Source organism: Mus musculus, chromosome 3 (assembly GCF_000001635.26).
Source record: "Mus musculus strain C57BL/6J chromosome 3, GRCm38.p6 C57BL/6J".
In the NCBI taxonomy this organism is placed as follows: Eukaryota; Metazoa; Chordata; class Mammalia; order Rodentia; family Muridae; genus Mus; species Mus musculus.
This window is the reverse complement of record NC_000069.6, coordinates 62,590,615-62,616,508: the sequence shown is the minus strand read 5'-3', so window position 1 is coordinate 62,616,508 and position 25,894 is coordinate 62,590,615. Positions and strand designations below refer to the sequence as shown.

Sequence of the window (25,894 nt, the reverse complement as noted above, 5' to 3'; positions counted from 1 at the left end):
ATTGTCTCCATGTCCCTGGACCAAGGTCATTCAAACATGACTTTGTAATAAACCTCCCCCCCACCAAAAAAGTCCGTTTAGAACAAACAAACAAACAAACAAAAACAATTCACCAATCTCCAAAATAAAATCGAGAGATCTTTCAAAGTAATTGTTACTTTTAGTTTAGTGAGGAAATATGTGGCTTCAATTTTAAAAATTGCCCTTCCAACAAAAGACATAAAATAAAAATACAATTCCAATTACCACATCCCTCAGAATGCTGCTTACGGAAGAGAGTGCCAGCCAGACATAAAGCCATCTAAGCACACATAGAAGCTCTACCAGGGTGGAGCATGGGGTTCCCATTCTGTGAAGGATAAAGAACACTGATCTCTGACAACATGCTTGATGAAGTTTTCATCCTTAAAACCGACTGTTTACAAATGTAGAGACTTAAAGACACTTTTATATAAAGGCAAGCAATATCCAGAATTCCCCAGGGTAAGCAAGAACAACTGGCAGGAATATCGCCTAACAAAGGAAAACAAAGGAAAGGAAAAACCTGCACCAGATTGGAACCAAGCCCTGTTCACATAGCTGACTAGAAGTATTCACAGCTCCCAAACTAAAAAAATAAAAATCTAAATATTACTATCGGAGTTTCTCTGTGTATCATTTGTGGTAAATGTGGTATTTCACTTGCAATATTATTCCATTCTTCATGTTTGGACATACTGAGATTAAAGTCTTGGAAGTAGCTTAAATGGACTGTGTGCAAAATGAAGTGCAAGGATCTCCCAGCAACATAACATCGTCATTAAACATTTACCGCATTGGGTTCTCCAAAAGAATGGCCCCAATAGAATGCATATCTATTACAGGGGAGGGTGGGTATTAAATTGGCTTCTATGATACAAACAGGATAGTCTAACACTACTGACAACACACAGAAAGTCAGAGAGCCCAGTAACTGCTCAGTCCACAAAGCTGAATGTCCAAGTAGTCCCAACTTCATGGTGAATGCCTGAAGGATTCCTGGAGAGCCAATGGTCTTCAGTCCACACTGTAAAGCAGAAGCTGGTTCCATTGTCAGTGAGGGATGACATCAACAGGGTAGATGCCCTCGTCATCAAGTTGTGAACGTGGGGAAGAATAATAGCACTGGTCCTTCAGTGCTTTGTGTCTAAAAGTGCTGCCTTCCCTGGGTGTCAGTCTTCTACCCTCACTTAAACCTTCCAGGAAAAGTCTACCCAGACCTGCCTTGAGATACCTCCTAGTTGATGTTCAACACAGTCAATGTAATAGTCTTGAGTAATCATGATAAGTGCATGGGAGCTAAAGGTGATTATAAAGTCAGGAATTTGAGTCTGATAATTTTAAGACTTTTATTTTTGACAGTAAGGTTTACAAGGGCAGGCTGGCAATGTTTATAGGATGCTTATAGGATGCACTTCTCTGAACTCTCAATACTTAAACAGGAGTTGAATAATGAATTGGTGTTTATGGTACGTAATTATGTTTAGACTAACTAGATATTATTTAAATCTTTATACCATGTAATAGATTCAGCCAGTCTTCATCTATTTTATGACCTCACACAGGTCTTTATAAATAAACTCCTCCAAGGACTGGAGAAATGGCTCAGTAGTTAACAGCACTGATTGCTACAGAACTTGGACTCAATTCCCAACACCACATGGCATCCAACAACTATCTGTTAACTGCAGTTATAGGAGACCTGACACCCTTTTCTCACTTCATGGGCACCACACACGTGTGCACAGAAATGCATACAGACAAAACACCCATACATATTTAATATTAATAACAATAACAACAACAACCACTACACCAAGGCCTGAGAAATTGCTCAGTGGTCAAGAAAACTACCAAGGCCCAATGACCTAAGTCATCTAGAAGCCACATGTCAGAAGGAAAGAACTGACTCCCTCCCATAGGCTGTCCTCTAACCTCCACATATGCACTGTGAGGCACATGCTTCTCCTCCAGCCAACACAAGTCAATATGATTTTAATAGAGAACACTAAGGCTGTAGCAATGGCTCAGCAGATAGTGGACCATGCTGCCCTTTCATGCTGCATTTGGTTCCTGGAGCCCACATTTGCCACTTACAACCACATAAAACTTCAGTACTAGGGGAAACACCTACCCTTATTTGCTTATATCCACACACAGATGTACATCCATATATAAAATTAAAATATAAAATAATTGTATTTAAAAAGCCAAAAAGAAAACATAACACTCCTCCAGGTAATTATAATTGCTATGAAAGCCACCTGGAAATCACACAACTACTACAGTCAGGTGTTAGATCTAGCTAAATCTTTTCTGTCTACCGCTTCTCCATTTATATGTGTATGTGTATATGTATATATGTGTGTATATATACACATTATATATATATATATATATATATATATATATGTGTGTGTGTGTGTGTGTGTGTGTGTATGTGTGTATGTTATATATGTATATGTATATATGTATTCATTTATAAATGCTCACATGTAAGCACAAATGAACATAATATCCAACCATTGTTCTTTGTCTTATACATATAACAAACAGAAAAATGTAGAATTTTCCACATGAAAGACCTTTAAAACTATCCTTGTGGATACTGAGAGTTAACTTTGGTTTAATGGTGTGTTTATAAAGTCCCCAAAATTTAGACTTATCAAATTAGTTCTCTGACGTGCGGCCACATTAAATTATGTTACTATTTTCAGGCAGTGTTAAAAAGTCATAGGATTTTAATGAGACATTGAAAGTCAAGAAAATAAGCCACAGTATTTCAGCCCTTTTATGATGTAAACCAATAGTCACTTTTTGTAAAGCTATCAGCTGAGACAGAGTATGCATGCATTGATTTAATCTAAATATGCAAATCATTTTATTATAATTTATATATACATTTAGTATATTATGTATTAATACCTATTAATGCATACTATATTATATATGCCCTAGTAATAATAAAATATATATTATATAATATATCATAGATATCATTACAATACATTAATAGGTTATATATGTTATGTATTGCAAATAAATGTTTTATATAGTTATAAAAATCAGTTTTTGCATTATATGTTTATATGTATACGCTGAATAATTTCCCAGGATTTTTATTAGAACTGTAAAGATAAGTTAGTAACCACCTTAGGGCCACAAAACACTATATTCCTAGAGCTAGAGAAATACTGTAGTTTTACACGTAATTTCATATCTTTATGATATAGGACTTGAGAGATAGTTCAAAGGTTAAGAATCTGTTCCATTCTCTCAAAGCATTCAAGTTGGACTTCCAGTGCCTATATTGAGCATCTCACAAGTGCCTGTGACTTCCAGAGAGTTCTCCATCGTTTTCTGGCCTCCATGGGCACTTACATTCATGCTCACACACATCCACCCAAAACACACATGCACTGACATAATTGAATTTTTTCAGTTTTGTTAAAAATCTTTACAACATTTAATGGAAATTAACAATATTTTATTATGATGAAATATGAAACATTTGAGTTTATAATAGATATAGACTCCTGTAACACATATAAATTATTTTATAATATAGCTAGAATGCATTAAAAATTTATAAGCATTCTTATGCTATTCAAATACATAAAAGTTGGCAAAATAGTTTAAGTCCATATTGTGAGAAATTAGACATTTCAAACATGCTTTCCAAGAAATAGAGAAGAAATAAGGCTTTATGATTGTGTATTCTCATCAGGAGTGTGCCCAATGATAACGTACTCAGAGGAATTGTTAGAAAATGTATATAAGTTGTGATTATAACATACCCCCCCATAGCCCAGGTGTAGGGCATGCCAGTCACAAAAACAAATGTGCTAATTCAGACAGAGATTCCTGCTGGACCAGAGACCACACCTACACTGGCCACCAGATTCACAGATAGGTGGCCATCAGTGGACTTCCTCCACTCAATCAGTGTCCTCAGTCACCACTTTCTTCCTCACCATTGTATCCAACCTTCCCCAACTCAAGAATGTTGGGCCAAAGGCCAAGCTAGCTGACAGAAGTCCAGCCCCCAACTTGGAAAGAGGCTCCCTACTAAATCAGAGGTTGCCAGAAATCCAGGCCACAAAGACCAGAAGATCAAAGAGGAAACAGAAACCAAGGAAGAAAGCACCCATCCAACAAATACAAACTCAGACATCAGCACCTAGACCTATAATCATCTCAAACCCTAATGCCTAATGTTAGAGAAAGAACACAAGCAGCAGCATCCAGAGCAATAAGTCTTATCCAGAGCCTGGCTATCCTATGACAGAAAGACTTGATTATTCCAATGCAGCTGAAACACAAGAAAACAACCTTACAACCAACTTTATGAAGATGATAGAAGTTCTTTAAGAGGAAATAAAAGATAATAACTTACAGAACATAAAAACCAAATTGTAATTTTAAGATCTGTTTCCACTTTTTACTAAGCACATGGCCTGTGACAAATTGGTTAATATAGTTGTGATTGTGAGAACACGTATGAAATGGGGACCATAGTATATGTGTCAGCATCTTAGGATGAGCTTGGGTACCATTTAGTAACGATCGGTCTCCAAACTCAATAGCTCACATGAAAATCCCCACTTATACTAAGATTTCCATAGACAGATCCACCCCATCCTCCAAGACACCATTGACCTTCCATTATCTTAACAGTCTCTACTGCTTAAATAATCCCTGCACATGGGAAGCACCGAGAGCTCAAGTATTAACTCTCTCATGCTTACACCTCTTATTGACACTGTTAAGTACTGTGAAGTAGGAAGAAAAGAAAATTAAAATAAAGTTAAACTGGACTTTATAAAAATGCATCCAATTCAGAAACAGCAGAGTTTCTACCCCTTTACAATGTAGAAACAGGACATCCAGAGAAATTTTAAATATTTCTTAAGTTAGCTGCCTGCAGTCTTAGAGCCTGAAGTCCAAGTCAGGGTTCCTTCTAGCTCACTCCTGGATATAGCTCTACAACCAAAGAAAATGTGTTGAACATCCTTGCTTGTACCAGGCACTCTGAGTTGGGGGAGGTTGCCTGCTTGTAGAGCTAGGCAGCATAGTAATCAGGTGTCGGTTTTCCAAATTTGTGTTTAACAGAAAATCCAGAATTAAGGATAATGATAAGGAGACTGCTACAGTCCAAAAGTATATTGTAGCAGTTGTTATTAATTTCTATTTATCACACCTTAACAACAGGTGCTCATTGTCTAAACCGATTGAAATTCAAATTTTAAATGTCATATCACAAATGACTAGACAAAATAAGGTATGTGACAAGAAGCAATTTGAAATATTTTGAAATGTTTTGAAATGATTTTTTTAAAGTAGGCATAGTATGCTTTCCAAAACGGTTAAAAATAATAGGTGCATTCCTGTCCATAGGGGGAGCTAGAAGGCACTAGCTAGATGTTCCAAGTGGCTCCTAGCGGCTCTTCTTTCCATTTGCTGAAGGAAGAGTGAAATGAAATAATCAGCATGTCAACACAATTGAGCTTCCTGTTGTGCTTATCGAAGGGTGAACCTGGCAAAGACTGATACAATTATTTCCCACTTGAATGGACTCAGGTTCAGAGTATTGTTTTAGTTATTTTGCAAATGACAAGCCATGTCACTCCCATAAGCCTTTGCCTCAGCAGCTTCCTCCATTCCCCTCCTCTGCTTCCATTCAGATCCTCCAGTACATATCAGGGAAAGCACTGACCACAAATCATGCCCTGAAACATCTCAGGAAACAAATCAGGGCTAGAAAGTTCTCGACCCCTTAGCTGAGCTGTCCTCCTGTTTTGTGTAAGAGTAAGTTCAGAAATAAAGCTACTATCCTCAACATCCCAAAGACTTTGTTTTAACTTGTTTTTTTTTTTTTCTTCTTTCGTGAATCAAATTTCCTTCTAGAACCTATATACTATCATCTGAATTTATGAATGACTGAAAATACTATTCATCCAGCTGGCAGTCTGATCATGTGAAGACTTGACAGAAAACAGAAATTAGAGCTACTAGTCCCTATCCCTATCCAATGGCTCAGTATAATTTTGTTTATTGTAATGAGGACTATAGTGACATTTTTAAATTGGTCTTTTAATTATTAACTGTAATAATATTCATGCAATGTTTAGTGGGTATGGTATGATAGTCCAAAATGTTTATACAGTAAAATTAGAAGTTGTCATTTCTGTCTCTTTGAACACATCATTTCCACATGTTGGAAACTTCAGGCTCTTCTTAACGACTACATAATTAGTAGTGTAAAGTTACGTACTATGCTAGAAGGCACTGGAACATTCCCATCTGCCTGTATTTCAATAGGCTTTATCTAACCAATCCACACCTTCTCTTTCCCTTCTGCCCAAGCCTCTGATAACCACTATTCTACACCTTACTTTTCAAGAGATCAGCACTATTTTTGCTCTGTAAGTGAATGAGGTATGCAGAATTTTCCTTCGGTATGCTATGTTGATAAAAAGAAACGTTAGAAATGGCATTGTTGATACTCTTCCTTTAATGAAAAAAAAAATGTCATATAGTAGTTTCTTCTGAATTGAAACATTCCCTTTAGGGGAGAATGAGGAAAGCTCCTGACACTCTGGAGGTAAAGAAATGTCTACCTGTCTGGGAAAATTGACTACATTTGTGAGGATTGCTTCACCATCCCTACCACAAGGCTATAGGAAGAGTAAGCACCTACTGCGGAGGGAGACTCTAACATGGGGAGCTGCAGAAAGGAGATTCTCTGACATGTTAAGCTGTCTGCAAGTTCTGAAGAGATGTCCCAGGATTCTGTTCTTCATGAGCCCTCACCTGTGTCAGAGATGGTTTTCATTAATCATCATCATTTTACATCGTCCCTGCTCCTGTAAGTAACCCCTCCCCCACATTCCTATTAGTAACCTCAATAAAAGCTCTTTCACTTACCAACTTGGAATTTGGTTCAGTTGTTACTTTGGACTATTATGGGTTCCCTTTCTGGAATGAACAGATCCATGTATTATGTTTCCACAGGAAAGGTCTCTCCTACAATAATACACTATGGACCTAACTAGATGAAAGGTGGATTGGAGTAGAGTAATTTCATGGTTGTAGCTAGTGTTGTATGATACCCAGTTGATGCTGATGCACGTAAGGGGGTATCATCCAAGGGAAAATCTATATACAGCTACCTTCCTTCATATGGTATGAGATAGTAGTCCTTTGCATTATGTTGTGTGGCTCCCACAATGGTGATGAACATGGAGCCCAGGCTGAGTCCTCAATGCAGAGGTAATACTGGGTATTTTAATCCATAGTAAGTCAAAAATCATTAGAGACAGTGGGCTCCAGTGGATGGATTTGGGGATAAAGTAGTACAGTTAAAAAGAAGCAAGCTTGTTCTAGGTATGAACAATAATCCATTCAGAATAAAACTGTATATACTTATCTCCTGAGATAGGAAAAAGAAAGAGAGAGAGAGAGAGAGAGAGAGAGAAGAAGAAGAAGAAGAAGAAGAAGGAGAAGGAGGAGGAGGAGGAGGAGGAGGAGGAGGAGGAGGAGGAAGGGAGGGGGAGGAAGGAGCAGGAGGAGAGAGGGAGGAGGAGAGAGGGAAGGAGGGAGGGAAGGAGGGAGGGAGGGAGGAAGGAAGGAAGGAAGGAAGGAAGGAAGGAAGGAAGGGAAGAAGGAGAAGGAAGAGGAGGAGGGGGAGGAAGAAGAGAGAAATTGGGGGAGAGGGAGAGAGAGGGAGGGAGAGAGAAAGAGAGAGAGAGAGAGAGAGAGAGAGAGAGAGAGAGAGAGAGAGAATCCAGGGCTGGAGAGGTAGCTTCACAGTTAAAAACACTGTATTTGTTTGTTTTGTTTTGTTTTGTTTTGTTATGTTGTGAGGTTTTGTTGTTGTTTCCAGAGAACCCAGTTCAACTCCTAGTGCGTTCACAATGGTTCACAACAGGTTCTGAGGATCTGATATGTTCCTCTCTTTCCAACATTTGTGTCCACTAGGCATGGGCATGGTGTACATACACCACGAAAGCAGGCAAAACAATCATACACAAAAATATACAAATCTAAAAAGTCTGTGTGTACGTGTGAATGTTTTCCTGTGTGTGTGTGTGTGTGTGTGTGTGTGTGTGTGTGTGTGTAAAAGCATGTGCATGCGCAAGTTGGCTTCTCTTGATTCTGTGCTAAACCAAACATTTGAACCATCCCCAACAAGTCCATGGCACCAAGGAAATATACAGAAGTCCCATGAAGAAACCCCAGGATGAGGAAGCCAGGTAACTGATAAAATTGGTGGAATATTTTCCTCCTGTATTGGACTTTGCTAGTTAATTTTGTAAGTATTCCTTTAGCAGATGGACTGAACATAAGACCAATGTACACTACTTGAAATGGTGAACAATGAACCTTCTAAGTACTCTCAAACTCTTATTTTCATGGTCCCACTATTTTTTAAGGGATGGTGGTCCAGGACCTTTGTTATCCTGCCTGCCCTCTGTAGAAAGACTTGATTATTACATAGATGACAGAATCCTAACATGGGTATTTTGCAAAGTTATGAAGTATATAAGAGACATTCGTGTGCACCTAAAGAATGGGAATGGGAGATCAGATCACATAAGGTACAAGGACACAGCTATGAAATATCAGGAGTGTTATGGTCAATGTGCATATACTTGACAAGGTTATTTTTTAAGTTATACAGCAACCTGTACCTGAAAATGTAAAAGAGCTTCAGGCATCTTGAAGCTCCTGGCATACCCTACCTTGCCCAAGTTGCTAGTTCTCTAGATATAGAGAAGTGCTACATAGCAAAAAGGCAGAAAGGCTCAAGGGCTTTTGAGCAAGCTAAAGTCCCTGTAGGACAAACTAAATAGCTGTGTGTCCCATTACTTCAGTGGGGACAAGAGATGTGGAGAGAGCACATATATAAGTCAACCTGTTGCCTTAAGGGACAGACAGATAGATCATAGAGGGACTAGTCCTGTTGCTTGGGGGCACAAATATGCCCTTTTCTCTGTGAACACTGCTACAGCTGCATATGCATTTTCATGCCACCAAGCTACAGTCTATGCCAATGAGGTTTTCATTCAATTCAGTCTTATGTATGGCTACTCATGGAAAATTGACTATGATGGGGGTTGTAATGTCACAAACACTGATGGGCAGAATTCAGATAAAGACAACAGGCACAATGGCACTTTTAACTAACATACAATAACAATCTCCTGGCAAGATTAATTGAAAGAAACAATGGAGTGCTAAAATATCAGTTGATAAAATTGACATAATATCAAGGTAACATCCAAATTTGTACCTCATTAATCGTGGGCCAGTTCTTAGTGCAGCAGATGGCAGTTAAAACAGAAACAATGGGTTAAAGTTCATAGAATAAGTGTGTTCGGAGTGCTCAGCCACAAATGTGACAAATGTATCATACCCTTTCCAAACTGCGACTCTAGATCATCACTAAAACTGAACCCAATGGGACCACTACACCCATAAACTCATAGCATCTGTGGTTGCATGTGCAAGACCCCAAGAATAACAAGCCAGTCAGCATTCCATTGGGGAAGGGAAGGGGCTCATGGGCCCTTAGCTCTAGCTGATACAATATTAACAGTGATTTCAGGGGAAGGGAAAGTTAGCTTTGTTGTAGGGTGTGGCCCTTGGTAGTTGGCCTCATATGCATTGAGTATATAGGTACTCAGTGAATTAACAATAAAATAAAGACACAAGGAGGAGGTTGCAGAGAGGCACATGGTGGATCTAGGAGAAGTGGGAGATGAATATCATAAAATGTATGGAATGCAAGTATAAAATTCTCAAAGAATTAATTTAATATCATATACATAATTTAATATCATAAATATATATACATATTTCAAACAATAATAGCTGAGGCACTTAAGTATAAGGGACACCATGAAGTGGTGGAAGTGGCCACTCCTAGAGGATATAAGCTTATTAAATAAAAATTCCAGTGCTAAAGCTGGGTTACTTTGTTACAGGTTGCTGACAAAGTAGGCTCCTGAGGGCCCACAAACCATAAAGGCTATTGATATTGCTGTCAGCAGCATGCCAGAACTAGATAGTAAGTTGCTATTGCTGAAGACAGCAGAAATAATGCTGGAACTGAACTAAAGGCATCTTCTTTCCAGCTTACAGTGTCAGAGGTGCTAGGTAAGCAGATAGGAGAGCATTGTCACTAACACTACTGCTTGACTATGGATTCTATGTGCTATCGTACAAAAAAACCCAGACAGGGTGTGTCTGCTTGTGCCACAATGGTGCAACTATCCTGGAAACAATAAACAATTTGGAGACTCACATCTGGCACTGTCTGAGGAGGTCATAGGCCCCACTCAGGAAGCAACTGCTTCTGTGTTGTTATAGGAATGTGATGTGTCATCAAACTGTCATCTAAACACTTATGCTTATGGCCATAGATCACTGCTGCTGTCAGTGGAAATCTACCATAGAAGGAAACTTTCTTTTCCAATACATGGTACACCCCAGTGCATAATCACTAGTAAAACTCCTAAGTGACTGTTACTGCGGCATAGTATTCCATGCTTAGTCAAGAACAGATAGAGTGTTGGATAGCTGGATATTGGTTTTCTCTAAATTAAAATATTTTCTTCAGGGGAGAGGCTCATGAGACTCTCAAGGTAAACAGACTTCTATAGGACTGGAAAAACTGAAACTTGCAAGATTCATGTGGACCCCTCCTTATGGTAGTAGAAGAAGGAAAGAGCTGCTGAAGACAGTCTGGCCAGGTAGGCTGCCTCGTGGCCATTCTTAGACCTATCCTGCTGCTTGTAATGTGTGCAGAGAGTTTCAGAGATGCAGCTTTTATAACTGGTCACCTATGTTGGGATGGGCTTTTCATGACACAGCTGCTTTGGAGCCATCTCTGTTCCTGAAAGTAACCCCAATAAAAACTCATTTGTTCACATAGCACTTTGATATAACCATTACTTTGGTCTGCCATGAGTAGACATATGTGTGTGTGTGTGTGTGTGTGTGTGTGTGTGTGTGTGTGTGTGTGTGTGTGTTGCATCTCTCCAGGGAAAGCTTCTCCTCACGAAACAGAAACCTAGATGAGGGTGAGGATTGCAGCTACTGGGGTCGATTAGATCTCTTGATAGTGATTCCCACAGTTCACATCAAGCCAAAGCAAGTATTTGAACTAGTTTTATATGACAAAATCAAAAGACACGGTGTTGCTTCTAATAAGCCAAGCTGAGAGTAGAAGCTACAAATCATTTTGTTTCAACACTGAACTCTCCCTTTTCCCCTGCTTCTCTTCTGCTTGCAGCTGACTCCTCCTTCCTGCAGATCCCAGGATCACAGGCTGATTAAAGAACACAAAGGTTTGATGGGAGCCTGTTCTCCTCAGGCTCAGCAGACTCCCTGTATATCTCCTCTCTCTCTCTCTCTCTCTCTCTCTCTCTCTCTCTCTCTCTCTCTCTCTCTCTCTCCACCCCCCCCCCCTGAGCTGAGACCTACCTGACAACCTCTGCCTTTGAATCCAGCTCTGAGCACAGATGCATCTTTTTATTTATTGTTCTCCCAAGTGATTCCATCAAACTGGAGATCCTCCTTAGGAAAAGACCCGCACGGCATCCACGCATGAGCACTGTGCAATCTGCCTGAGAAGCTCCTGATTTCTTGTCTGGAATTTGGTGGGTGGGGAGAAGTTTTTTGTTGGATTTATTTACTTAAAATATTGAAAAGTTTCTTATTGCTGCCTGAAATGGAGCACAGCTTTAAAACATGGGCTGAGACAGATCTTTCTACCGGAGACATGTCTGGACCAACACATGGAACATCTAGAAAAACTTGGCCAGAGAAATGACATCTGCTTTGCAACTCTCACGCTCAGAGAAAATCATCAGACTCGTTGAAGAGGGAAATTAAAATACTAAGGAAAATGTCTTTCTTTCTCAGCAACTTAACAAATGACTCTAACCTGTGGAAAGCAAGTCATAATTCTACGGAGACGGACCTTATGAATTCACCAGCAACTCTGACTCTTTCTCTCTTTTGCCTGATCTGTATAATGACTCTCGCAGCTCTGGTGGGCAGCATTTTCTCACTGGTTTCGCTGCTGACCATGCAATACAGAACTGTTTTGTCCATACTTGTGACATCTTGGTCTGTGGATGATCTCTTGAGCGTCTTGTCCGTGGCCATCTTCATGGTTTTACAGTGGCCAAAAGAGGCACAGGGCTACTTCCAGTCTCTGTGCACCACCTCTGCCCTACTGTATATGTGCCAGGGCCTCTCCAGCAACTTGAAGGCGACTCTCATAGTCTGCTACAACTTTTATACGATGAACAGGACGGTGGAGAGTCAGTCAAGCTCCTGGCGATTAGGACAGGTACTTGGTGTGACTTTAACCGTTTGGGCAGTCAGCCTGCTGCTGGCTTCGCTCCCGCTCTGTGGCTGGGGTGTCTTCGTGCGCACGCCTTGGGGCTGCCTGACCGACTGCTCCAGCCCATACGTGCTGCTCCTCTTCGCGGTATACGCTTCCGCTTTCGGGCTCCTGGCGGTTCTCTCTGTCCCTCTCACTCACCAGCTGCTGTGTTCGGAGGAACCGCTGAGACTCCATGCCAACTACCAGGAAATTTCTCGTGGCGCCTCTACTCCTGGGACCCCTGCTGCTGCGGGAAGAGTGCTCTGTCTGCCGCCAGAGGATGTTGAGATCCCTGCTCTGCGATGCACTGGGGGATGCTCCCCGAGCTCCGACGTGGTGTTTGCCCCGGGTCAGCCGGCTGCCTCCGGCGCTGGAGCCGGCAGGCGAGAGAATCCCGGGACTCCCCAGGGCACCAACAGCTTCCCCTTGAGCTTGGCACAGAAGCGCTTTTCTTTGATTCTAGCGCTGACGAAAGTCATCCTTTGGCTACCCATGATGGTGAGTGTATTTATCACTGGAGGGTGTGTGAGCTGAGCTCAGACGCTGGTTTGGGGAGTCACCCAAAGCTGTGCGTGCGGATAAGTCCGCTTCCAGACGCATCGGTTTTCTCTGAAGACAGGTCTGGAGAAAAGAAATTCACCTGGGGTCTCGTTAACTACCAAGCAGTGGCTGTTAAGTAATTTTCAATCTGGAAAAGGTGGAGAGCCTGCAGTCACAAGAGACTTGATTTTCCTAGATCGTGGTCAAAGATGTTCTCTCTCTCTTAGGCAAAATCTGGGCGTATTCAGAAAGGAAAGGAGGAAGTAAAAGGGTTTTTTCTTTCAACCTTCTCTCGTCCAGTTTTATTCTTAGTTTTCTCCTCCCTGGTAGGGACGCCACCCATCTCTAGCACCAAGAGACAGAGGGGTGTGATCCAATGTAGTAGGGAAGAGGAAGAGGGGACAGATTTAGCTTTTGTTTCTGGTGTGAGCTGGGGCGTGGGGAGTGGGGTGGCCGTGGCTCAAGCTTTGACCAGCACACAAGGACAGAGACCTGGAAACAAGTGACAAGTTTGGAGTTTCTGGTAGAGGTCCCACCACTTCCCCTTTCCTTCCGTTTCCTGCCTAGCATCTTTGTAGATTGCCTGACTCTTCATTAGGAATTTCAAATCGTAGCAGGTGCAGACAGAGCATTCAAAAAGGAAACTAAACTCTGCTCTAGTGCACCCAGGTGTATCTCATCCATTCTCAGAATCCTTCCACCCAAACCCTGAAGAAACAGAGCTCCTATAGACCAAAGCCGGGGCCTTGAATAGAGGACTTGAACAGAATCAGGGCTGTAAGAAAGGCTTGGAAAGTGGGAAAGAGGATTCTGGTTTAAGTCTGAAGTTCTTTGCCTTTCAGATCCACATGGTGGTAAAACACGTGGTGGGGTTTCAGAGCCTTCCGGTCGATATGCTCAGCTTTCTACTAAGCCTGCTGGCCAGCAGTGTAACACCAGTGTTTGTCTTATCCAAACGTTGGGCCCACTTGCCTTGTGGCTGCATCATCAACTGCCAGCCAGACACCTACTCCGTTGCCTTCGATGGGAAAAAGTGTAAGTCCTCTACAGTGGCTTCGGGAACGCCACACCTACATTAAAATACAGAAAAGTGGCCTATTGAGAAAGTTACTGGAGGAAGAAGTGGAATATTCTAGAACACATGCAGATGGTATATAACATGAAGAAATGATAAAAAAAAAAATTTAGCTTAGTGATGGAGTAGGTTTTCAACAGCCCTGAGAAATATTCATTTATTGGTGATGTTCTTAGGTAAGAATAGGGTTCATTCAACTCCACACTTTGTCAACACAGAACCTTATATGTTACCTCCATCCTCACTTTTAACCCAGAGTGGAAAATCAGTCTCTCCTCCCAGCTCTATATGAAGAGCAGCATTGCCTGAGCAGCCTGACTTTGACAAAATGATAAACTTCAAAACCAGTTTAAAACTCCTGACCAATAATACATTCTTATCCAGTAGAACAGTAAGAAAAGTAATATTATAAATATATGCATATATATATATATACATATATACATATATGTATATATATATATCCTGAAAAAATCATCCCCCAATAAATGTTTAGGGTGTTCCTCTGCTGTTACAAACACATTACATTCTGAAAATCAGCCAAGAAGCAAAATTCCCCAAGCTAAAATGGGGTGGGAGTTTCTGGTTGTCCTTGTTTTTGCACCGTGTTGTTCCTTTAAAAGTTGCTTATGTAGCGAGAAGGGGGAAGGCAGTTGTTGTAGTATTCAACAGCTGTGGGATTAGAGTCTATCTGGTCACATCATCTGATTCCCAGGTGACCTGGGAGAAAAGCAGAACCAGGTCAGGAATGAGCTTTGTGTTTTGATCTACTAAAAGTCGAGGACCTTTTTGCCCTGCTAGGTGAAATATATACAGTAAACTGAATAAAATCAGATTGTTCCTTAGTGTGCGATCAATTAACTCTTCTGGTAACTGTCCTTTTGAACAGAATAACAAAGTATATTTTCTTTAGCAGAAAAGAAACATTAAATAAAAACAGTTCATTTCAGATGATTTTAGGGTCGTACAAATGAGAGAATATCCAAGTATTTTTAGCAAATAGTTCTATAGCAAAGCAATATTTATAAATATTAATTACTGGCCATTTTCAGGTATTGATTACATTTAAATTATAGGATTTCTAGACATTTTCTGACAAAAATATTTCTGCTTTTAAGAATATCATCATTTTATTTGTGGTAGATGGCAAATTCACCATTTTTGTTCACATTTATTTTAAAATTATAAAAAATAAGTTAGTTTTTATTATAAAAATTTTTCTCTTTTCCTTCTTTTCATGTGTGTGGTATACATGTGTGTATGCATACATGTTCACATATGTTTGTGGGTATGTGTGTCATGTATGTGCTTATGAAAGCCCAAAGTTGGTATGTGGAACAGTGCTTCATTATTCTCTCAATTTTTTTCTTTCCTCTCCTCTCCTCCCTCTCTCTCTCTCTCTCTTTCTTTCTTTCTTCTTTATTCATTTCTTAAACGAAAGTTCTCTGCAGCCAAACCCATCACAGAGCTAGTGCTAGTCAGATTGATTCCCTGTCTCTGCACCCAGATAAACCTTCACAGACACCCAGCATTTGTGCTTCCTATGGTTCCTCCTCGTCACTCCTGTTGTTGTGTGGCAAGTGTTAAAACTGTTAAGCCATCCCCTCAATCCCTGAAGGCCTTTAAAAATGTGGCATTTAATAAAGTATTGCTAGAAAATTACTAATTTAAACACATAAGTCAAATAGCTCCACTCCCTTTTACAATCAAGTCTATGCCAAATGGAATAAAATAAGAATGTGTGTAGTGGCAGGAAGCACCACCATTGAATTTCCATTGCTAGGAGTTCTGTGCCCATCAAGGTGGCTTATCCTTTATATATATATTTTTTTATTAGGTATTTTCCTCATTTACATTTCCAATGCTATCCCAAAAGTCCCCCATACCCTCCCCCCCACTCCCCTACCCACCCACTCCCACTTTTTGGCCCTGGTGTTCCCCTGTACTGGGGCATATAAAGTTTGCATGACCAATGGGCCTCTCTTTCCAGTGATGGCTGACTAGGCCATCTTTTGATACATATGCAGCTAGAGACAAGAGCTCTGGGGTACTGGTTAGTTCATATTGTTGTTCCACCTATAGGGCTGCAGATCCCTTTAGCTCCTTGGGTACTTTCTCTAGCTCCTCCATTGGGGGTCCTGTAATCCATCCAATAGCTGACTGTGAGCATCCACTTCTGTGTTTGCTAGGCCCCAGCATAGTCTCACAAGAGACAACTATATCAGAGTCCTTTCAGCAAAACCTTGCTAGTGTATGCAATGGTGTCAGCATTTGGAGACTGATTATAGGATCGATCCCTGGATATGGCAGTCTCTAGGTGGTTCATCCTTTCATCTCAGCTCCAAACTTTGTCTCTGTAACTCCAGCAGGCCAGATATTGGCCCAATATATGAATTCATTAGAAATTTTATATTTAACTGCTTTTCCTTATCAAAGGGAAAAAAATCTCCTAGTTACATTGTTTATAATTGAGGCAAGGAGAGGCATGGAAAGTAAAGACTTGTTGTATTAATCCATGCATACTAAAGGCATTCTTTCATTATAGAAGATGTACGTGTATGTCTCAGTTTCATTAAACAATGACAAAAAGACAAGCAACCAGAAATCAATTTGCAGAAACAAAAATTCTCTTCTGTTTTGGATAGGAGATTATGTATTATCTCAAAATGAAAGCTTCTATGTAAAATTTAACTAGCAGTTTGATATATACTGTGAATGTGGTTTTCAGATTCAAAAGTTTTGGTTAATATGATGCTTCCTTGTTTAATTAGCAAACAGCTAAAAGTAAAATCAGGTATTCTCTATCAAAGGTCATATTTTCAAGATTATCTCTTTCCAGAATCAGAATTCCTGGTGATACATGTGAAAATTATTTCTTTTATAAAGTAATGTAATTATCATAAAATGATTGTTGGCAAGCGATGACTGATATATGTTTGATCCATGCGAACAAAAGAGGTTAGGAGACAAGTTTGTTCTCTCTGCCTATGTGTGTGTGTGTGTGTGTGTGTGTGTGTGTGTGTGTGTGTGAAATTCTTAAACTTTCAAAGTAATAAAATTCTGAAGAAGATCTGCTTGAGTCATATCCCATTCAACTGGTATCACTGAGTCAGAGACATCCTGACCCAACTACTCCTAGCATCTCCAGGATGGTTTCTATATGTTGCCCTACCCACTCACAGTCCCCTATGAAGGAAGTGGTTACTATATTTCTTGCACTGTGCTGTATAGTTAGTAAGGTCAGAAATCCTCAATGAATAAATGACCACAATTCTTTAAGAATTTTATACAATGTATTTTAGCATATTTCTCCACTCATCTAACTTCTCCCAGCTCCACCCCCACATCCATAACCTCCCTCAACTTCATGCCTCTCCCCCATTTTTAAAAAACCCATTAAGTCCAAATTATGTTCCTTACATACTGCTGAGTAGAGGGCCATCCACTGAACCACAGCTGACCTACCAGGAACCAAATTCTTAAAGAACACTAACTCTCTCTCTCTCTCTCTCTCTCTCTCTCTCTCTTTCTCTCTCCCTCACTCTCTCCCTCCCTCTCTCCCTCTTTCAGAAGTCACAGACTGAAGCATGACTTTCGATCCATTTTTAATAGGTTAAAAAAGCAATATTATTTAAGTGCCAAAATCTTTTTTGTTTTTTGTTTTTTTGTTTTTTGGGTTTTTTTGTTTTGTTTTGTTTTGTTTTGTTTTGTTTTTGGTTTTTGGAGACAGGGTTCCTCTGTATAGCTCTGGCTGTCCTGGAACTCACTTTGTAGACCAGGCTGGCCTCAAACTCAGAAATCTGCCTGCCTCTGCCTCCCGAGTGCTGGGATTAAAGGGGTGTGCCACCACGCCTGGCTAAGTGCCAAAATCTTAAAGTCAGAATATTTCATATCAAAAATGTGTATCTGGCCCGATCTTCAAAGCTACATAGGTAAAAGTGCTGCTCTTCAGCAAGTGGCCAGAACTGAGGATCCTGAGTGAGACTCAAGGCTGCTCTTCTATTCATAATTTTTAAAAGACAAAGATTTTTTGTGCTAAAGGAGCTTAAAGGTGATCAATTTTTTAAAATTTATTTTTATTAGGTATTTTCCTCGTTTACATTTTCAATGCTATCCCCAAAGTCCCCCATACCCACCCCCCAATCCCCTACCCACCCACTCCCCCTTTTTGGCCCTGGGGTTCCCCTGTACTGGGGCATATAAAGTTTGCAAGTCCAATGGGCCTCTCTTTGCAGTGATGGCCGACTAGGCCATCTTTTGATACATATGCAGCTAGAGACAAGAGCTCCGGGGTACTGGTTAGTTCATATTGTTGTTCCACCTATAGGATTGCAGTTCAAAGGTGATCAATTTTGATTCTACTGCTAACATTTGGTTCAATGTATGTCTGATTACTAACTGGTGTGTGTGTGTGTGTGTGACTTTTATGAGCATGTGAAGATGTGGCTGTAATGGTCTGTATATGAACATGTAGATGCCAAAAGTTGACTTCTGACATCTTCTTTAATGCTCTTTATTTTACATTTATACTTAATATTTAAGGAACACTTTACTCTCAAAAACCATGTCTCTAGCCCCTTGGCTGTCAACTATTCAATACGATTTTAATCAACCATCTCCATCAGTTACCTCAGCCAGGGTTTACCTTTATGGTTAAGGAAAATCATTAAAACAAACATTAAATAGCTCCAAAACATTTTCATTGGTTTTAACTCTGACCTAGAAATGTCCTATCTATGCTTTTCTGCCTCCACTGCTATATTTGTATCACAAGTCTGATCAACATTAAAGCAATTTTATATAGAGGACAATTTCCTGAATTCTTGAATTAAATATTTTAAATTCAAGCCATTTTGTAAGATGAGTAATCAAAGGTGGCTTGCCCTATTGATTTTATTAGCATTCTCTGCAGAAGCAGACAAATAGTACCTTTATTATGTAGATGTACCATGAAACAACATGGTTAATTTACCATCTTATAATGACTATGCCAACTTTAATTTTTCTTAAATATGTATTATGATTGTTGCTGTTATGTGTGATATGTAATGTATATGTGATTGTGGATGTAAGAGTGTGGCGATAGGGGCTGGAGAGATGGCTCAGCCATTAAAGGCTAGGCTCACAACCAAAAATATAAGAGTGTGGAGGTAAGAAAATAACTTTGGGGAGCTGTTTTTTGTTTTTTGTTTTTTTCCCTACTGACTCATCTCACTGGTACTTAGTTTTCTCTTCTCCTCAAACTTCCTTGTATGCTCCTGACCTGGAGGCACATTCTCCAGTAACACATTCAGTTGACCCCTTTAAAGATGAAGGAGCTAGAGAAAGTACCCAAGGAGCTAAAGGGGTCTGCAACCCTATAGGTGGAACAACAATATGAGCTAACCAGTACCCCCGGAGCTCGTGTCTCCAGCTGCAGATGTATCAAAAGATGGCCTAGTTGGCCATCATTGGAAAGAGAGGCCCATTGGTCTTGCAAACTTTATATGCCCCAGTACAGGAAAATGCCAGGGCCAAGAAGTGGGAGTGGGTGGGTAGGGGAGTGGTGGGGGTGGAGGGTATGGGGGACTTTTGGGATAGCATTGGAAATTTAAATGAAGAAAATACCTATAAAAAAAAAGATGCTGCACATTTTTTACTCTCTGTATCTCAGAGTTTCAATATACAGCTGACACCATGCAGCCAAGTATTGATAATAAAATTGGTGTTTTATGACCACTCTTATATTCTGAGTAGTTCTTCTAGCTTACAAATCTGCTACAACGTAACACTTTTGGAGAAAGAAAACCCAAGAATAATTGTGCCATTCTTGTAGTTCTTCACCCCTCTGTCTTAAAAGAGGTTAGCAGTTATAATTTAATTTTACTGGACTATAAGTAGGTAGAACTATAGACATTGCAGTATAGAGAACATGATCATCTGCTTCTGCTTTTCAATTTTCTTTTGATACAAATTTTTCTGACTTGTGTTCTGGCTCACACAAAAATGAATGATACTGATAAATTCTATTTTTCAGACAGCAGAACTCAGCCATAAATCTTTGGCACTGGGAACATTTCAGTAATAGAATGAGTATGTGAATGCCACTAGAGTGCACTGCAAAGTGAATCAAATTTTATGTATCATTCCCATAAAAACTTTATAGCCTTTCATAATTTTTCCACCAAAGATAGCTAAATGCCTAACTGTAAAACACCAAGCTATCAAAGTAGAAAGTCTTCTTGAAACAAACCATATTTTAAACTATGAAAAACCAAACCATCAAGTGCATTTTTATTATCACATTTATGTAAACCAATTTGTAATTGGCTGATGCTCACACTCAAAAATGGTGTCTCTTTCTGCCACACCCTTCTCTAACACTTTGAGCTGTACCCACCAATTAATAGTGCTATACTTGAAATATCTGCTCTTTTCACTATTTAAATAACAATTTTATTCATTCATACTAAATTTATCTTGTAATAATTCAGATTTATGAATGATCTAAAAATGTATCCATTCATAGAATTACAAGGCATTAACTTTTTTTTAAAAAAATGAATTACAAGTTTATTTGTATGAGAAATGTATGGGTGACTCACACCCATAGCCTTGAAAATGAGACAGAAAGGTGGCAGGATTGTGGCCAGATTGTACTACCTGGAAAATTCAACAGAGCTCATCCATACAGTGACACACTGGAAGTGTCTTTTTGAAGTTAAAAAGCTACATGGCAGAACATGGTCTTATTTTTAATGCGTGCGTTTACATACATAAATGTCAGAAATACTATAAAAATATTTAAAGTGATTATATATGCATAACAGCTCATAAAATGCAGGCTATTTAATCAATTTCTAGAGCAGTAGAAAATATAGTCCTTTCCAAAGTAAAGAAATTTGTAAAATCTGAGAACTGACAAAAAAAAAAAAAAGAAAAGAAAACTAGATACAATTGATAAATTCCTAACTTGAAGTTAACTTTTATTTTGCCTTAAGACTGAATGTTTAAGACTGGACTTTCTTCAAGCCCTTTATCAGGTGAGAGAAATTAGGCTCAGAGTAATAAGATAATTGAATTGTGTAAGCCATGTGTCTTTGCATACATTACAAGAAGTAACAAAGTTGTTCTTAACTCAGAGTTATCAGGTCAATGCAGTGCCTGTTTGTGCTCACAATTTACATCCAACACTGTTCCTATCTAACCATTCTAACTATTAAATTTTATTTTCATTCAGCGAAGAGGAAAGGCTTTGAATTCAATCTATCATTCCAACAAAGTTATGGACTCTATAAAATACCACATGCAGATTGCTATGATGATGATGAAAATTCCATATCCTATCACAACCCAAAGAATTATGAGTGTGAAGCTACAAAGGAGCCTTGGGGAGACAACCGCAGTGTCTTCAATACCATCACAGTAGAAATCAGCACCACGCCACCGCTGGACAGCGCCACACTGACGGGTGTCCACAAGTGTACCAATACTGACATCCCAGAATCCAAACAGGCCATGAAAGAGGAAAAGGGTGCTTTTTCTGTTAAAACAGAAAGCGATATTAACTATGGAGAAACCACCTCTTTTGAAGGTCCAGAGAGACGACTGTCCCATGAGGAGAATCAGAAACCAGATCTTTCAGACTGGGAATGGTGCAGGAGTAAGTCTGAACGAACGCCTCGCCAGGTACTGTAAAGGCTCTTCTTGAGAAATTAAAACTAAACATTAACCGTGTGAAAAGATGGTGAGTTTATTGTTTCCTTTAATCAAATCCAAGGGTGATTTTGTCTCAGTTGGTTTCCACAGTGTCTCACTTTTACTTCACGACTTTTGGAATGATGTTTCATGTATTTATTTAATTAGTTTTACCTTTTCAGTAGAGATGTATACGTTTTGGAGTCAGTATATATAGATGGAATCTTTGGAAAGTATAAGTTATTTTACTTGAACTTTAAGAAATCTGATTAATTTCAGACACTACTCCAGAGCTCAAACTCCTGAATTAGTTGATTAAATAAATTAACATGTGTACTTTAATTTTTTGCACCCATACACACAATTTACTTCAGGGTACATTCTAGTGAGCCATTCCAAACAGTGCCAAGTGTCCCATTTATTTTTTTTAAGTTAGGGTTTGATGATGATTTTAAAACTAAAATAAATTGCATGTGAATATTTCTCCACTCTCCCCTGATTCCAAACTTCTGTGAGTAATCTGGGATCCATTCATTTTCTGTGTCATGTTGATATCAATCTATTCTTTCTAAAGCCCCATATTTGATCAAGTGACCATTGTTTTGGGCTATGAAGTTACTGGGGAGAAGGAGGCTTTTTCTGCATGATGTGATAGAAATCCTATAACTTGTTTTAATCTCTGTGATTAATCTGAACTCCAGAAATGTTCTGCTAGGATTAATGCATCCATTGATTAAATGTATCACCACAAATCACAAGTACAATTGTATATTTTTAAGTATAAGTTATATATTTTCCTACTATCATTTATATATTATTATTTTAAAATTAGAATATCAAAATGAATATATTGGGGAGATATATTTGTATTAGGGAAAATACAAACATTCTCTTAGAAATTAGTAATCTCAGAAAGGGTAAAATATTTGTCATTTATTAAGGCAGACATAAGTAGAGGCCAAAGAACAAAAGAGCTCCTTATTTTTAGAACATTAATATTCCACAGCTAACAAGGGCTTTGCCATACTTTTCATCATTAGTTTATGTTTGGAGCATATGAAACTTTTTGGTTTTCTTGATCTTAAAAATCAGCAATTCTTTTAATGAACTGTGTGTGTGTGTGCGCGCGCGCGCGTGTGTTTGTGTATGTATGTGTATCCTCATGTGCTCTTCTGTTAACCTATCATCTATCATGACTCCGAAGATTGTGTCTTTGTGCTACTTAGTGTTTATTGTCAAATTGACCCAATCCAGAGTTACCTAGAAAGAAAAAAACCTGAACCAAAGATTGTCCTGGATTATCCTGACCTGTGGCTGTAGCTGTAGGATCATTTTCCTGGCTGATAATTGATGTTGGAAAGCCCAGCCCATTGTGGGCAGCACCTTCAATAGGTAGATGGTTCTAGCTTATGTAAGAAAGCTAGATAAACATACTCAAAGCACAAGGATATAAGTAGCATTTTTATTTTAATGCCCGCTTAAATTCCAACCCTGCGTTGTGATGAGTGTTACTTGAAAGTGTAAGCCAACTAAACCATTTCTCTCCCAGTTTTCAGTTATGGTGGTTATCACAGCAACAGAAAAGCATGCTCACATAATCTGTCATGCATCTTACTCATTCTTTTCTATTGTCTTAATTCATCATAAATGTGTCTTTCCCATGCAATATTGTATATATTTTTTTAAGTTTAAGCTTTCTCAAGGCAATAAGACACAGTTTTCTGAGACTTTATATTTTTCAGTGAACAGTAAGTGATTTATACTTTCTAAATTGCCTGTTGTCAAAACTATCTCAAATATAATTTATAGCCTCATTTAAAAGTTTTTGTTTTGCCGGGCAGTGGTGGTGCATGCCTTTAATCCTAGTACTTGGGAGACAGAGGCAGGCGGGAGTTCGAGACCGGCCTGATCTACAGAGTGAGTTTCAGGACAGCCAGGGGCACACAGAGAAACCCTGTCTCAAAAAAAAAAAAAAGTTGTTTTAGGAAATATATGTGTCTAATTATACTCAGTTAAAATGAAAAATAGATTTATTTGCACATAAGTATATGTTCCTGCTCACGACTCCTTTTAAATATAAAGGTAAAAGACATATGAAAATAGAAAATCTTAGTGAATTTGATAACTTTCAATTGTGAAGACTTGCCGATTGAATATGAAAGTTTTGACGTTTGTGATAAGCAAGTACGTCAGGAAATTTACTCAAAATAACAACAGTGGGAAAGATGATTGGAGGTAAAGTAAGCAGGTGGCACAAGGTTAAAAACAGGTAAAACAGGAAACCAGTTGACAACAAGTGAAATATTGTTATAAACTTCAGAATAACAAGAAATACTCATGCTGTAAGTCCATGTGTTGGTATGACCTTATACTCACGAAATTACTTATGATTTTAAAGATCAGCATTAGGTAAAATTATAAAATCTTCATTTTTAAAACCTTATAGAGCGTTTTAAATTTTTGAATTATAAATATCAACAAAACACAGAACGATCTGGAAGGCTTATCAGAATTTTTTTCTGAACCAGAATACTAGTTTTATATTTTACATCTTTTAAATAACATCACATGGATGTAGATAATGACTTTCCATTTTTAATCTTTTCTTCCAAGTAGCTTCTTTGCTCTGAAAACAATGATAACTTAATAGTTTACACAGTAATGTCCTGAGCTTTAGAAGACACTGCAGTTGCTATATGAGAACCTTGCCTATTATTTTTTAAAACGATTACTTTTATTTATTTTTTTATTTTGTTTTTTTTTGCGATTTCAATAAAAAAATACATTTTGTCATTTTTCTCACAAATTTCAGTACTGACATGTGTTCCTAGAATATTTCAATATTATTGTTTCATTAAATAATTTTTATAGATCATACAGAAGATGATTTTAAGTTTTTGTTTTTGTTTTTGAAGACCTGAGTGCCCATGCAGAAATGAGATACTCCTAAGAAAGAAATTGGGATTGAGTAGGTTTAAAATGGAGCCTAAGGTATTGAAAATCTAGGGGACTTTCAGGTGGTTCTGGTGCAAATCAAGGTTGTATGCCATAAAGAACCAAACATCAAATTACTGAAATGCTCAACAAATAAAAGAGGAGGAAGAGGGAAGGAGAGGAGGAAGAGGAGGAAGAAGAATTGTTTCCAGATTTGCCAATACTACATAGCAACTGCCTATAAAAAAAATAAAAAGTAAAATAAATGGATACAAATAGTATTTGTAAAACAAGAAAATTTAAGTAGCACTACTTGGGCTCTGATCACTAAAGAATGGATCTAAGCTTATATTTAATCTAAGCTTCCATTTAATGTATTATCTACTAAATAAGACTACAGGGAAATCTCCTGATACACATTTTTTCTAATCCTAAAAATTTATGACTGTTCATGTTTTAACATTTGTTGGGGCGTTGTTAGTTTAATAGTTCTAGAGGCTGAAATTCATCAAAGTGTAATTATTGACATTTCTAACTAAAATGACTATAGTAAAAAACAAATCCATTTATCACGTCTATTTGTAGTCTTTACCAAGTCACTCCAATACAGATGGCTATCTGAAGTTTAGATATTTTATTTTAACCACTTTTATTCATTTGAACTGGTTAGTTCACACTTAGAGATCAGAGACATGAAATTTTATTACACAATTAAAGGCATGGCCTTTCTGATTTATTGTCATAAAAGTAATATGGAATTGTTATAGAGGACATAGGAAATAGGTAATAAAGAAAATACACTCGTTATAACCATCCATACTTGAGTACAGTTTGTATTTTGTCCTATAGCTATTGTACTTTTTCCCAGAATGCAATTCTGCTTTTGACACATGTCACATATGCTATTATGGAATCTACATTGTTCAATTCACCAGGATAATTTTTACCTCACTTAAAGTGATCACCTTTTGTGCCTTCTTCTGGCATGCTGTGGAGTGACTCTTTGGAACAGAAAAGTCATAAGTAAACACAAATTTGTAATAAAACAGTTTTTTTCTGAGTTCAGAAATTTTATAAAACTTTTTTAAAATTTTTCCTTCCATGTTCTATTGGCTACAGTACACCAATTGCTTGTTTTCTATATGTTCGGTGAGATTATCTTTAACAAAGCTTTCATAGAATCCAATTAGTTTATCTCTTAAGCAAGAATTCTGTCAATATTAGAGAACTAAGGAGCCAATGACTTCAGT

At 38.5% G+C, this 25,894-nt stretch overlaps 1 protein-coding gene and 1 long non-coding RNA gene across 4 annotated transcripts in view; one reads left to right on the top strand and one right to left on the bottom strand.

The window, feature by feature from the left end:
* Positions 1-11,680, bottom strand: part of Gm34048 — a 159,106-nt gene extending 147,426 nt beyond the window's left edge. The window contains exon 1 of the long non-coding RNA XR_375704.3: positions 11,509-11,680. This is a non-coding gene — a long non-coding RNA (predicted gene, 34048). The remainder of the gene's footprint in view (positions 1-11,508) is intronic.
* Positions 11,069-25,894, top strand: part of Gpr149 (G protein-coupled receptor 149) — a 76,011-nt gene continuing 61,185 nt past the window's right edge. Inside the window, exons 1-3 of one of the 3 annotated variants that reach the window (NM_001356525.1) lie at positions 11,069-12,916; positions 13,801-13,993; positions 21,253-21,701. In NM_001356525.1, coding sequence (NP_001343454.1) covers positions 11,933-12,916; positions 13,801-13,993; positions 21,253-21,701 — 1,626 coding nt within the window. In that variant the 5' untranslated portion in view covers positions 11,069-11,932. Of the gene's footprint in view, positions 12,917-13,800; positions 13,994-21,252; positions 21,760-25,894 lie in introns of all 3 variants that reach the window. The other 2 variants (XM_011240076.2, NM_177346.5) reach the window with 2 other exon arrangements.